Here is a 13,248-nt window from a genome sequence, read left to right as displayed (position 1 = left end):
TGGTAAATCACTCCCTAAGTACACTTTAGTTGTCATTGACTTCAAAGATAAAAAAAATGCATTTGAATATCGTCTTTAAGAAAAAAATATTTTTAAACATTTAACTTTAACGTGCAACGCGTTCTCGTTATACGATTATTAAAGTTCTTAATGTTACAATGGCTGACAATGGTAATAAATGTAGCTTGACTTTTTGGGATGAAAATAAACAATGTTGCATGTTTGCAAGTGGTAAGTAAATAAGTAATAAATATGGTCTAATTATATGACAGTAATATTTGTTCAGCTGAAACTTGAAAAAAATATGTAAAGTATATTCGTATAATAATGGAATGTAAATACACTAAAAAAAAAATAAACAGTGTGCAGTTAATATGCATAACATTGATCGTATGGAGAGAAGTATTTTGCTGCTACAAGTGACAAGCGAGTGGTATGAAAGTATGAGGTAGCTTTCTACCGCCACCTGGTGGACACTTAATGCTATTGCCCATGACAAGAATTCTACTTTTCCCTTTAATTGTCTCTTGTGTGTGTCTCTCTCTCTCTCTCTCTGCCGTTTCCCTTCAGAACATGCCAGGACCTAACAATGACCTCCAACAGCACAGACTCTTCTGGTCTCGTCCTGATTTCCAACACCTTCCCGGCGGCGGGAGCGGCGGCGGCGGGAGCGGCGGCGGCAGTAGGCTTGTCCCCGCAATCCAATCCTTTCCATCAAGCAGGGACGGGACCCTGGTTGGTTTTTCACGTGACCGGCCCGGGTGGCAATTCCTCATCCGTGGACTCCCTTTTAAACGCCACCCAATCGCAAGATGGGAACGGGACGTCGGGCCCGGATCCCTTGGGCGGGCACACCGTGTGGCAGGTGGTCCTGATCGTCCTGCTGACGGGAACGCTGTCGCTGGTCACCGTCATCGGGAACATCCTGGTGGTTGTGTCCTTCAAGGTCAACCGCCAGCTGAAGACGGTCAACAACTACTTCCTGCTGAGCTTGGCGGTGGCTGACCTCATCATTGGGGTCATCTCCATGAACCTGTACACGGCTTACCTGGTGATGGATTACTGGGCCTTGGGGAACTGGGCCTGCGACCTGTGGCTGGCGATTGACTACGTCGCCAGCAACGCCTCAGTTATGAACTTGCTGGTCATCAGCTTCGACCGTTACTTTTCAGTGACCAGGCCTCTGACTTACCGGGCCAAACGGACAACGAAGCGAGCCGGGATTATGATCGGCCTGGCCTGGTTTGTGTCTCTGGTTCTGTGGGCCCCGGCCATCCTTCTGTGGCAGTACTTTGAGGGTCAGAGGACGGTGCCGCCGGACAAGTGCTACATTCAGTTCCTCCAGCAGCCCATTATAACCTTTTGCACCGCCATGGCGGCTTTCTACCTGCCCGTAACCATCATGAGCGTGCTCTACTGGCGGATTTACAAGGAGACCGAAAACCGCTCCAAAGAGTTAGCCGGGCTGCAGGGCTCAGGGGCCCGCGGCGCCGGCGGCGGCGGCGGCGCGAGGACGGCGGCGAGAAACGGCAACGGCAGGGTCGATCGGGCCCGTTTTGTGCGTCAAACCGGGAGCTCCAGAAGTTGCAACAGTTACGAGCTGACCAGGTTGTCCCAAAGAAAGAGCGCGTGTCGGGAGCTGGTCAGCCGCCTGCACTGCTGGTCTGGGGTTCGATCCTGGAGGCCCGGTAGCATCCGGCAAGGGGAGAGGGACCCGGACCAGAGCAGTAACGATAGCTGGAACAACAACGACAACGCGGCCTCTCTGGACCAGTCGGGCTCGTCAGACGACGAAGACTGCGGCGGCAGGGACAGCCACACTATTTTCTCCATCGTGCTCAGCCTGCCTGGCATCAAAGCGGCTGTCAACTCGCAGCTCACTTCCTGCGAAGACCTGGACGAAGCCTCGGAACAGGAGCCGCTGAGGGGGGCGGAGTACAGCCGAGACACAAACGCCGGCGCGGCCGCCAGTCCCGACGGCGCCAACCACACTGAAAACAGCTACCACCAACGCTTCTGCTCGCGCAATATCCTGTCCTTGCCGACCTCGAACTCCGATTCGGATATGGCGGCGGCGGCGGCGGCGGCCCGCGACTCCACCGCCGCCGCCGGCGCGTCCACCAAAGCCCCCTCCGTTCCGATGTCCTTCAAAGAGGCGGCCCTCGCCAAGCGTTTCGCGTCCCGCGCTCGGACCCAGATCTCCAAGCGCAAACGGATGTCCTTGGTGAAAGAGAAGAAGGCCGCTCAAACCCTCAGCGCCATCCTCTTCGCGTTCATCATCACGTGGACGCCGTACAACATTATGGTCCTGATCAATGCCTTCTGCAACGCGGCCATCCCCAACACGCTGTGGGCGGTGGGCTACTGGCTGTGCTACGTCAACAGCACCGTCAACCCGATGTGCTACGCCCTGTGCAACAAGACCTTCCGGACCACCTTCAAGATGATCCTGCTGTGCCGCTGGGACCAGAAGAAGCGGAGGAAACTGCAGTTCCAGCAAAGGCAGTCTGTGGTCTTCCACAGGAGGATCCCCAGAGAGTCCACGTAAAAAAAAAGGACAGGGGACAGCGCGGTTTGATGATGGAATCAAAAAAAATAAGAAGCATCTAAAAGGGGGCTTCTTGTGGGAGTTTGTCGAAGGCACTCGCACCCGAGCAGACGTTTGCAGCGGTTTCGATGTGTATGTGCTCGTGTCCGTGTGCATGCAAGAAGGGCTGCTGCGCAAGGCAAGATCCAGAAACACGAGACGACGATCCGGCCCGGAAGAACGCTACCATTTCATGCAGGTTTAGGATCCGATCGGGACGTGCTTGAAAAGGGCTTTAAAAACCGAACGGAAGGTCTGGAGTGTTCAAGTGCAATTGACTCGGTTCTTATCGTTTTCTCTTTATCTTTAGCTAGATTTGTAACGTGCAGACTCGAGTGCTTTTGCCTTTGTAAAGAATCAGAACTTGTCATTTGGGCACCAAAAGCCAAGACGTACTCGGTGTCGTGCTAACTGGGCCTCGACTTTTTTTCTTTCTTTTTTTCTTTTTGTAGCAGATCTTCTGTGCATTGCCTTCCTACATTGATATAACTTGTGTTAGATGGGATATTTAAAAAAAAAACGAAAAAAAAAAAAAAACGAAAAAAAAAAAAAACCTCAATGGTGTCCAACAGAGCTTTTATTTTTGTGCTACTCATCTTGAACTTTTGAGCCAGTCTGAAAAAGACTCTTCTTCTATGGGTATTCCGTGTGGCGCCGCAGCCAGTGAACCGCCGTCGTGTTGGATGTGATTGTTGTGGTTTTGAAAACAATGGCGACGACGAGTACATCCGGTTGTGTTCGTGTACTTGACGTCATTGTGATGATAATAATGATAATTCTGTTGGTGTACTTTCGCAACTTTTCACAAACACACACACACAAAGATGTCGACTTTCTCAGACACGGCCTTGTTTTGAACTTTCTACTGTAATCCTTTTGTCAGTCCTCTTTTTTTGCTTAGCTGTGGAGCCAGGGCGCCCTCTAGTGGTGTGAGGAGGACCTCACATGCTCACTTGCCAGTTTAGCTTGTCTGTGGTGCAGTTTCATTCGCAACCGCCAGTTGACCTTTAGAAAAGACAGGTGAATTAAAAAAATATATATACAATTAAAATAAATAAAGGGAAACTTTTGTGTTTCTGTAACTGATTCTAATTACTGGTACGATGTATACTGTTTTGTGTTTTATTTTTTTAGATTATTGAATTTAATCCACATGATCAGAAAGTTTTCAAACCTTTGGGTTTGAGTGTGCATTAAGTGTGTGGGGGAAAAAAACTATTTTCAACTGTTGAGTGCCCTTCGGTGAATTTAATCCACATGATCAGAAAGTTTTCAAACCTTTGGGTTTGATTGTGCATTAAGTGTGTGGGGAAAAAAAACTATTTTCAACTGTTGAGTGCCCTTCGGTGGCTGCTTGTGGAAGAGGCCACAAATAGCACACCTTTATGTACTGTAACAAATGTCAGCGTCCCCTTTGACCATTTATACACACACAAAATCCCAAACATTGGTAGATCCCCATTCATCCATTTTCCATGAGCTGGAGCCTAACCCCCCTGGCTAAATTTCGACCTGGTACACCCTGGATCGGTCGCCAGTAAATGGCAGGGCACATACAGAGTCACAATAAGTGGAGCAGGTGAGTAAAATGATCAATCAAGTGCACGATATACGGTACGTATACCAATCCAGGTTGTAAACCACCTCTCAGCTTTCCAAGTCATGCAAACTGGCTAGATGAATTTGTTAGCGTAAAAAAAAAAGGGACCGTGACGTCATGATTGACAGCTGCCGTCGTTGTGTCCCATTCTTTTCCGTACAGTGTATGCTTGCAGCGCCCTTAACGTGTCACCATGAATATTGTACAAAGGCGTTCATGGACAGCCGCCATTTTACTTTTATGTACTGTATACGAAGGGGGGGGGGGGGGGGGTTGTTCTTTCAACACTCGGTATTTGATATGCATCCAACACAAAGACTTTTTACATCGGTGGGGAACGTTTGTTCTCAAATTTCGGGAATGTAAACATGGTGTGATCGCAAATGTCTTTTTGTTACGTTTACAGTATGCCAATCATTCGCATCTTTTAAATCAATAAACGGTCTCAAATGATTGTGTCACAAACTGGTATTGTGTTATTTCCAGCAGTTGTTTTATTTCTACGGGAGCTTTCATTCACCCTTGACCTGTCGGTCGTGAACGCAACGCCACAGCAGTCAAGTCAAAACAAAGAAATGCTCTGCCACGAGATTGATTTTCAATGCGTGGAATGGTGCGTTGGCTCCCTCTAGTGGTTTGTGAAGAAAAACTTAGATGGGGTTTGAACGAAAAAAAAAAAAATCCAGTACATTACAGTTGTGTTGTATTTAACTTTTAAGTACAATACATTTGTATTTAATATTTTAGAACTTTGTTTTCAAATATTCATATATGTGCCATTTTTATTTATGTGCAATCACTTTTATTAAACAAGATTAAGGCTTAAATTAATAGAAAATAATGTATCTGAATAAAATACATACCTCGTTTTTGCTGAACCTATTACACTACTATATTTTAATGTTGGTCATTATGCTGGTACTTGGAGATGTAAGCATTATTCGAGGTGGCACGTGTAAAAAGTTTAAGATGACATAAGGTCTATGTTGCCATTCCTAAAACGGAATTATTGTTAACGTTTGAGGTGCAACAATATCATCGATTCTCAAATTAATTCTGCTAATCGATTGCTTACAGACTTGAGATTATATTTTCCTTCCACCCTTTTTTGTGGCATTTTTGTTTGGTGGCGTGCTGCCTAGGCAAAAAAAAAAAAGAAAGAAAAAAAAGCGGTTGAGAGACACCCGCAGCTGATTGGCTAATGCATTGGTCAGACCCTGATTGGCTAATGCATTGGTCAGACGCACCTGTGTCTTGATTAATGGGACGGTTTATCAAAGAGGCACCAGGAAGTTAGCACACCACACATCAGTCTTACTGTATGTATTCCATACCCCCCCCCCCCCCCCTCCCATATGTCACACCAACAAACATGAGCACATAACGTACCATTTCTGCCAATAGTGCAACATTCTCATAGCCAAGGCTGCTGATAAAAGGTACTGCTGGTTTTGGAGGGTTGGGTGGTTTCTAATGGGAGATGGCCGAGCAAAACAGACATGTGATGAGGCAAATGAAGCAACTTCATGTGACCGACGGCTGAGAAGAGGACAAACGCCCGCTTGTGTTGTTTTTCTCCCAGTCGGTCTGCCAGTGCTGCAACTCAGGCAAGTTCGCTCTCTATTATCATTTCATATATATATTTTTAAAATGTTTGTTTTTAAAGAGATTGTGTTTGATCGAAGGCGAGCACATGTTTGGAGAGAACATGTGTCCAGGAGGAAGCTTCAATGCATGGGTTTGAACATTTGAACCTTTACTTTGACGTCGTCGTCCACAGTGGGATTATATGACATTCGAGCTGTGAGATTTGTGTTTTGTTATCTGCACATTTTTGGTCACGTTCACAAATGAGAGAAGGGCCATCTTGATCATTAGAGTTTGGCGCGCGCTGCTTTTTAATGCACCACACCCAGGGCTGGACCGGCAATATGACTTAGAGGGCAGATGCCCGGTGGGCCGGCGTCTTTTAGGGCAGATGCGATGCTATTTCATTATTACTTTCCTCCATTTTATTTCATGAAAGCCTGACTGTGGATGGTATGACAAACAAGGGTGGTCTAAGCAGAATAGGATATTTTTGTGCGTGCACCAGTCCAGCCTTGACCACACCCGAAGGCGTGATAACCCCGGCGCACGGAAAAAGCTAACCAGTTATTCAACATTCGGCTTCTCGTGTCTGATTTAAGTTAACACACAAAATGGTTCCAAGTGTGTTTTGGGAAAAATGCATACATGTCAGCTGACACATAAATTCAGTTAACTATTTACCATCTGCTTCCATTTGTCTTGCATGATGAGCCTTATGGGTACAATCAATGCAAGCTTATTTTTGTTTTTGTGCGTATAAAACAATTTGTCATCCTTCATCACTTTGGACATTCATTTAATTCAATCGTGTCTAATCAATTGAAGCAATTTTGTTAAGTTGGTCCACTATTCAATTTGTAATCTTAAATTCAACAATTCTCTTTTTAGAGTGTATAATAGTTATGGTGGTTAGTTTGAAAAATTATAAACTACAAGAAAGAATCATTTTCAACCTCCAATGGCACGCCATTTGCATTTTTTTTTTTGGAGGCCGCACAATCAAACGAATCGGCTAAACTTCCTCCCTTTGCATCAGGCGACCTCGCCGGCCCTCCCCCGAGGGCGACGCCGTAGTGGCCACGATGCAGACCATTAAGACTGTGGAAACCCAAGTTCCCTTCCTCAAAGAGAGTTTCTTCACCAGCACCTTCAAAGACAAGCGGAAGAGCAGCGCCGCCGGCATCCTACGCCGACAGCAGCCGCAAGCCGCGTACGTGTCCGCTCTTCCCGAGCATCTCTGCCCTTTGCCCTCCGAGCAGCCCCTCGCCAGGGAGCAGCGGCGCTTCCGCTCTAACAGCAGCCCGTTATGCAACCGATCCGAATGGAGGGGAGCGGATGGGGACAGGAAGGAGGGGCAAAAGGAGAGGAAGGATCAGAGCGCAAGAGAAGCCCTGGCTGGGAGGGGGGGCGAGCGAGGAATGAGCGTCGGCGGCGGCGAGCACGCGGCTGTCACCGGCAGTCTCCGCCTCCTCTCGTCGTCATCGGCGGCGGCGTCCTCGCGGCTGCCTCCGACCTCGCAGCTGCCCGAGCAGGCGGAATTTGGCGCGGGAGCTTGCCAGGACCCCCGCCCGCATGCCCAGGCTCGATCCCAGCAGCACGGCCTCCTAGCCAGGGGGGTCCGCCTCCTCCGCAGCATGGGCAACCAGGAGGCCAAGCAGAAGAAAGGAGCCAACGGCAAGGATGGCTCGTGCGAGGCCGGCGAGAGGGAAGCGGAGAAGAAATCCAAAAAGTCCAACAAGACCAGCAAAGGGGAACACACTGAGAAGAAGAAATCCAAGTCGGATTCCAAGGTTTCAGTGTTCTCCGGGATGAAGATCAGGAGGGCTTCCAAGGCCAAGGGATTGTCCAAGGATGACTCGCTGGTGGACGAAAGGTCGGCCAAACCCGCAAGGGGGGCCAGCCTGTCTGCCGATGAGATGCTGTCCGATTTTGAGGGCGACCTAAGCCGCTTGACTGCGGGCAGCCAGCAATCCATCGCGGATGAATCCTGCCACAAAGCCGGCTCGGGATCCGACGCGGAGATCTACAGTTTCCACTCGGCCGCGGCCGACGCCGAGGACCTCCTGTCGGACATCCAAGAAGCCATGAGGGTCCAGCGTGGAGACCCGACCTTCGTAGGAAGCAGCGTGGCTGAGAAGCTTCTATCCGATCAAGCTTTGAGTTTTGACGAGGACGTCTCTTCCCGTCAGGACAACAAATCCAAAAACGATAGCACGCCCATGACCGGAGATCCGTCCCTGAGTGAAAATGACCCGTCCTCGGCACCCGACACAGAGAGGAGCAGCGGGAGTCTTTTCCCAAAGACCAACAGCACCTACAGCTTCCCGGACACTTTGGCCACCACCCCCTCCTCTTACGAGAGTGCTGAGGATGACCCGGAGGTTCCGGTCCTGCGCCGCAGTCAAGAGAACTGGACCGCCCAAGACAATTTACCAGGTGTGCCATGTGTCTTGGTTGAACCGGGGGGTGCGGGGCCCGCGGGGGCTCACAAGAGCGCAAGCAGCATGGACTTATCTTCAGAGCGAGGGGAGGAAGACAACAACGTCGGACGCAACTTCCTGTCCCTGAGGAAGAAGAGCAGTCTCTCAATCAGCCTGCCGACCACCGAGAACCCCGCCAGACCGACCTCCGCCATCTCCCCGTCCACCGTCAAACTCTACCCTCCGGTGCACCCGTCCTATGTGAAGACCACCACCAGGCAACTCAGCTCCCCCATCGGCTCCCCCCTCACCAGCCCCTGTGTGCCCAGGAGAACGGACCTGGGGGAACCCGAAGAGGTCCGGGTAGTCAGGGCGCGCAAGCAGAGGTCCAGCTCCATCGCGGGGCCACTCGGCACGTCGGCGGACTGGTGCGGAGAGCCGGACGGCAGGGATGGAGCGGTCTTCTCGGAACAGGAGCAAGCGGAGAAGGGCGCTCCAGGCGGCACTTACTGGACATTGGGTTCCAGGAGGGCTCAGTATGGACAGTCCAGGTCTTCCAGGGGGACAGCTTCCTATCTGGACATCTTCTCTGGTGAGTTGTAATCTTGTTTGTGAGTCTCTGCTCAATCCAAGTTGTTCCAACTGTATGTTTGGGGGGGGGGTTGAGATATTTTGTAGGTTGCTGAGCAGCTGGACGCATATGTAGAAGAATATTTCAAATCTTTACTTAAATCACAAAAGATAGAGAAAAAAGAAAAATGGTTTCAGTCCCAGTCCGGAGAATTTTGATCAGTAAACAATCACTTGAACGCAGAGTTGGCAAATCCAGGGTCCAGAAAGTAAAAACCCTGCCACAGTTTGGCTTTAGCCCCATTGTGCTAGCTAGCTAGCTAGCTAGCTAGCTAAACAAGCACCCGGGGAGCTAGCTAGAGAGCTAGTTCCGGGGGCTAAAGCCAAACTGTGGCAGGGTTTTTACTTTCTGGAACCTGGATTTGCCACCTCTGCTTGAACGAGACCAGTTGATTAAATCACAAACAAAGCGGTGGCGCGGTGCCTTTCAAAACTTTGTAAATGAAACATGAATGAAGAAGTGCTCGGAGGCGTGACCCACAGGAAGTAGAGCATAAAAGACCGACATCTGCTTGCAAAGTGCTCCTCAGAAGACAAGATTTTTTAAAAACACTTATACTAATGAAAAGAAAAATCAGGTTTTAGTTGATCAATGAATCTCTTTAATGCACTGAATCTTTCCACAAAGGGGGGCATGTGACTCACAAGACTTGGTAGGATTTTGTTCAAAAACAAAGAATACTCTCTCTACAGGGTTGTCCCCAAAGTCTGGACACAGACATAAGAAATGAAATTTGGAACTGCATTTCATTAATAATAATGACATCTTAAATATGATTTCAGACATTCAATTTAAGATATTAAAATATTGAATATCGCTGGTGTCGGGCTAAAACCTTGTACCTCCAAAAGCTGCCATTTTTAACACTTAAGATTGGTCAATAATTTGTAATAAATAAGTACATTAATTAATAATAATGATTTTTTTTTCTTTAAGAAAAAAAAAAAAGAATTAATACTAATGATGATGATGATGATAATAATAATACCAGTGATATGCTACATATTATTTTTTAAATAAATAATAAATAATTTCCTCACAAAGAAATAACAAATAGCTCAAGCTTCACATCACAAATGTTGGAAATCTTTGGAGATTTTCAAATTTTGCTTGAAAATTAGCATTTTTGCATTTTAATACAAAAATGAATTTTTTTTTCTGGTTAATTGAAATAAAGTAAAACAAATACATGTAAACATTTCATTTAATTATTTAGTTATTATTCATCCCTAATCCTGACCACTTTATTGTGGCAAAATGTTTTATTTTGTCGTTTTTTCTGTGTCCAATGACAAAAAACAAAAACAAATAAACAAAAAAATGCCTTTTAGGGGCTTACACGATGTCATATTTGACCTTTATTTATGTGCGGCTGTGCTGCTATTTTCAACATTTGCTTGGCACACAGCTCAACCCTTTTGACAAAATGTTATTATACAAGTTATACAACCATAAAAAAAAAAAAAATACCATTGCAAGAAAATGATTCGACGTGAAGGCCAAGTAAAACAGTGGATCTCTATTGAGTCATTAAGAGGTCTGTCTATGAAAACAAAGCGACCTTGTTCCCTTTCTGACGCATTAGATGAGCTCAGCTGCTCTCCGCTGTCTCTCTCTCTCTCTCTGTGTGTGTGTGTGTGTGTGTGTGTGTGTGTGTGTGTGTGTGTGTGTGTGTGTGTGTGTGTGTGTGTGTGTGTGTGTGTGTGTGTGTGTGTGTGTGTGTGTGTGTGTGTGTGTGTGTGTGTGTGTGTGTGTGTGTGTGTGTGTGTGTGTGCCCTACAACAATTGACGACACGCGCAGATTTGCCCACAATGCATCATTGAGGATGCTGAACCAAAGTGACAGTTTATCTGCGTGGCGAATATGAGTCATGCGTGACGTCGTTTCACATCTCGTCAGACTGAAGCCAACACAGGAGGTGTTTTATTATTCCATCACAAACAAGCTGCATTAGTGACATTTAAGTGTAGCAAACGTTAGAGAAGTGTGCGAGCGCTGATTCGTCTCACCATTCATTCCTTCCCTCGGCACTGCATGTGATGCCGCGGAATTTGTGGAGCTTTCCAGGTCACTCGCAGCCCTGAGGAGGGAAGGAGAGCCAAAAAGTATTAGCAACAGCCAGCCATGAGGAAAAATTGACATTATTCCGTTTCATTCATTGAACTCTTTTGATTTCTCCAGTGGCTGGAATTTAGTAAAGTTTCAGACTTTGCTTGAATTATTACACAGTATCTTGCGTGAAATTGTCCCCAAAAGTCTCTTTTAAATTACACAATGTAGCGAGAGCCAGTTCAGGAGCTGCGTCGTATATATTTTGGTTACCAATGTTCGGTTTTAATTGACGCTGACGGATAATAAATCACTTTCATTATTTTAGTTGGCCGCATTATACTGAAATGTTTATTTATGTTGCATGTGGTCTACCTTATTTAGCTACATGAGAGGACTTAATACTGTAAAAAAAAAAAAAAAAAAATCTAAGCACCCAAATGATTGCAGGAGTGCGAGTGATAAACCACAAACAGAACGAGGGTACTGAATAACATTTGGTCTGTTAGTACACCATTTTTTTGTGTGCATATAGATAAAGCGGCGCGGCACCATTAACGCCTTCACATCAAGTGTCAGGCGTTAGCATGCAAGTGTTTAATTATCACATTCCAAACTGTCACAACTATTTGAAATCATCTTTCTTAAGTCTGCATTCTGTGTGTGAACCATAACATTCTTCTCATCTGGAAAGTGAGGTCACTAATGAAAAGTACTGTCTACCTTCAGGCCGCACTCTGCTGGACAGGCTGTGCATGAACCAGGAGGAGGGCTCATCACAGGAGCGGGCCAAGGAAATGTGTCAGCGAATGTTGACTCAGGGCCTCCTGCATCCCTTCAGCGACAACGGAGGGGACCGCCACAGTGACGCCAAGCTCGCTTTTAACGTAAGCCAGCGTGCCACAAATATATACGGAAAAGGTGTTAAGCGCAGAACCAGCACCCTCATCTATCCAGCCATCCAGTTTGAGTCCAAGTACAGCTGTAAAAAATAAATAAAAAACAAAATCTAGTTAAATTAGAAGTACGGCGTTTTCCCCCCGTTTTTTTTTTTATTCAAACAATAAAAGTAAAATAAAAACTATAGATACCGAAATGTACAAAGGTAAAAATACATAATAATAATAATAATAATAAATAAATAAATATATTTCTGTCAATTATATAGTATCTGTTTTTATAATTTAACAGACCAAAACAAAACTTCTCTGGATGTGAAATAGTTTGCCCATAAAAAAAAAAAAGTTAGTTAGTTAGTCGTCGTACTGAGATGATAAAAAAAACCACATCAATTCACGTTCCTTTTTTTTTTTTTAACCGAGAGCTAGCTAACTTTTATGCTTTCAAACAGAAATCACAGTATCGATATCTATTTTCAAAGGAGTAGCCTACAAAATAAAACGTCATCAGAAAAATATATAAAGTTTAGATACCTGAAAAAAATATAGTTAAAAGGGAAATTAGCAGTTTTAAAACCACTATTAAGATTTGAATGTCAATGTAGCTCCACCTGGCTAATCTCTCTCCTCTTGAGTCTCTGACCAAACTTGCGCCCCTTACTGTCCAGCATTCTTAAACGTGGTCATTCATAAAGATATGAGAACGTGAAAGTGTTTAGTATTAGTAAATAGTCACAGAAAAGACTGTCAGGCTTCAACAAAATGGGAGTGCTAACAATACTAAGCTACCATTAGCTATGTAAACAAGCTGACGTTAGCCACGGCTGCTACGCTGGTAGCATACAGTATCTTTGAAAATGTATTTCAAATGTTTTTTTTATTAACTCAAACAGAGGTAATAAACATACCTGTCAAGCATAAATCTTGCTAATTAACACTTTGGAATCCTCTCCGCTTTTTTCACGCTACTTCTGTTTGCTAACCCTATGTCCAGTAATTAGCAAATGTCGGCGGGGCTTATTTATTTATTTATTTATTTATTTATTTATTTATTTAGCTAGCTAGCTAGTTATCTTCCCTGAGGTTGATATTCCAACACTACTGTGCTTCCTATAATTTTCATAATTACAATTTAGGCCTATGCTTGCAAACCATCAAAAAAAATACAGCAATTCCCATCATCCTCGCCCTTTACTTATATACATATTATCGAGCTGTATGTCAGCAAAGACTGTTGTCGGTATAAAACGTCTCAATCTTGCTCTCGGCGATGTTTTGTGTATATATATATATATATATACATTATTCATTCAGTCGGTTTAAAGCCGCTGTTTAGTTTGTAGTCTGAAGTGGCCACAAACAGTTCCTTGGCTTTTCAAAGTCATCTCTGCAGCGATGCGTGCGTCTTGTTAAGGAAAGACATTCTTTTTATACAAAAGGCCGTCCCGAAACAGGCTCATCCATGTTCACG

The 13,248-nt window shown here is 45.5% G+C and overlaps 2 protein-coding genes and 1 long non-coding RNA gene across 6 annotated transcripts in view; 2 read left to right on the top strand and 1 right to left on the bottom strand.

The window, feature by feature from the left end:
- chrm3a (cholinergic receptor, muscarinic 3a) overlaps positions 1–4,637 on the top strand; it is an 84,943-nt gene extending 80,306 nt beyond the window's left edge. For both annotated transcript variants that reach the window (XM_086092756.1, XM_086092757.1), the window contains one exon: positions 571–4,637. In XM_086092756.1, the coding sequence (XP_085948882.1) occupies positions 590–2,548 (1,959 nt within the window). In that variant the 5' untranslated portion in view covers positions 571–589 and the 3' untranslated portion in view covers positions 2,549–4,637. The remainder of the gene's footprint in view (positions 1–570) is intronic.
- A 2,194-nt stretch (positions 4,638–6,831) lies between these two features.
- The window catches only part of fmn2a (formin 2a), a 54,613-nt gene continuing 48,196 nt past the window's right edge, over positions 6,832–13,248 (top strand). For 2 of the 3 annotated variants that reach the window (XM_086093406.1, XM_086093405.1), the window contains exons 1-2: positions 6,832–8,789; positions 11,608–11,765. In XM_086093406.1, coding sequence (XP_085949532.1) covers positions 6,860–8,789; positions 11,608–11,765 — 2,088 coding nt within the window. In that variant the 5' untranslated portion in view covers positions 6,832–6,859. The remainder of the gene's footprint in view (positions 8,790–11,607; positions 11,766–13,248) is intronic. The other variant, XM_086093407.1, reaches the window with a different exon arrangement.
- Positions 10,461–12,791, bottom strand: LOC147163487 (uncharacterized). The gene is made up of 3 exons (XR_015096936.1): positions 12,686–12,791; positions 11,602–11,860; positions 10,461–10,909 (listed from the first exon to the last, which is right to left on the bottom strand). It is a non-coding gene; the product is annotated as an uncharacterized LOC147163487 (long non-coding RNA).

This window comes from Leptonotus elevatus, chromosome 13, assembly GCF_054856555.1.
Source record: "Leptonotus elevatus isolate MCC_2025b chromosome 13, RoL_Lele_1.0, whole genome shotgun sequence".
Classification (NCBI taxonomy): Eukaryota; Metazoa; Chordata; class Actinopteri; order Syngnathiformes; family Syngnathidae; genus Leptonotus; species Leptonotus elevatus.
Note: the sequence above shows the minus strand (reverse complement) of the source record. Positions and strands in the feature narration are given on the sequence as shown.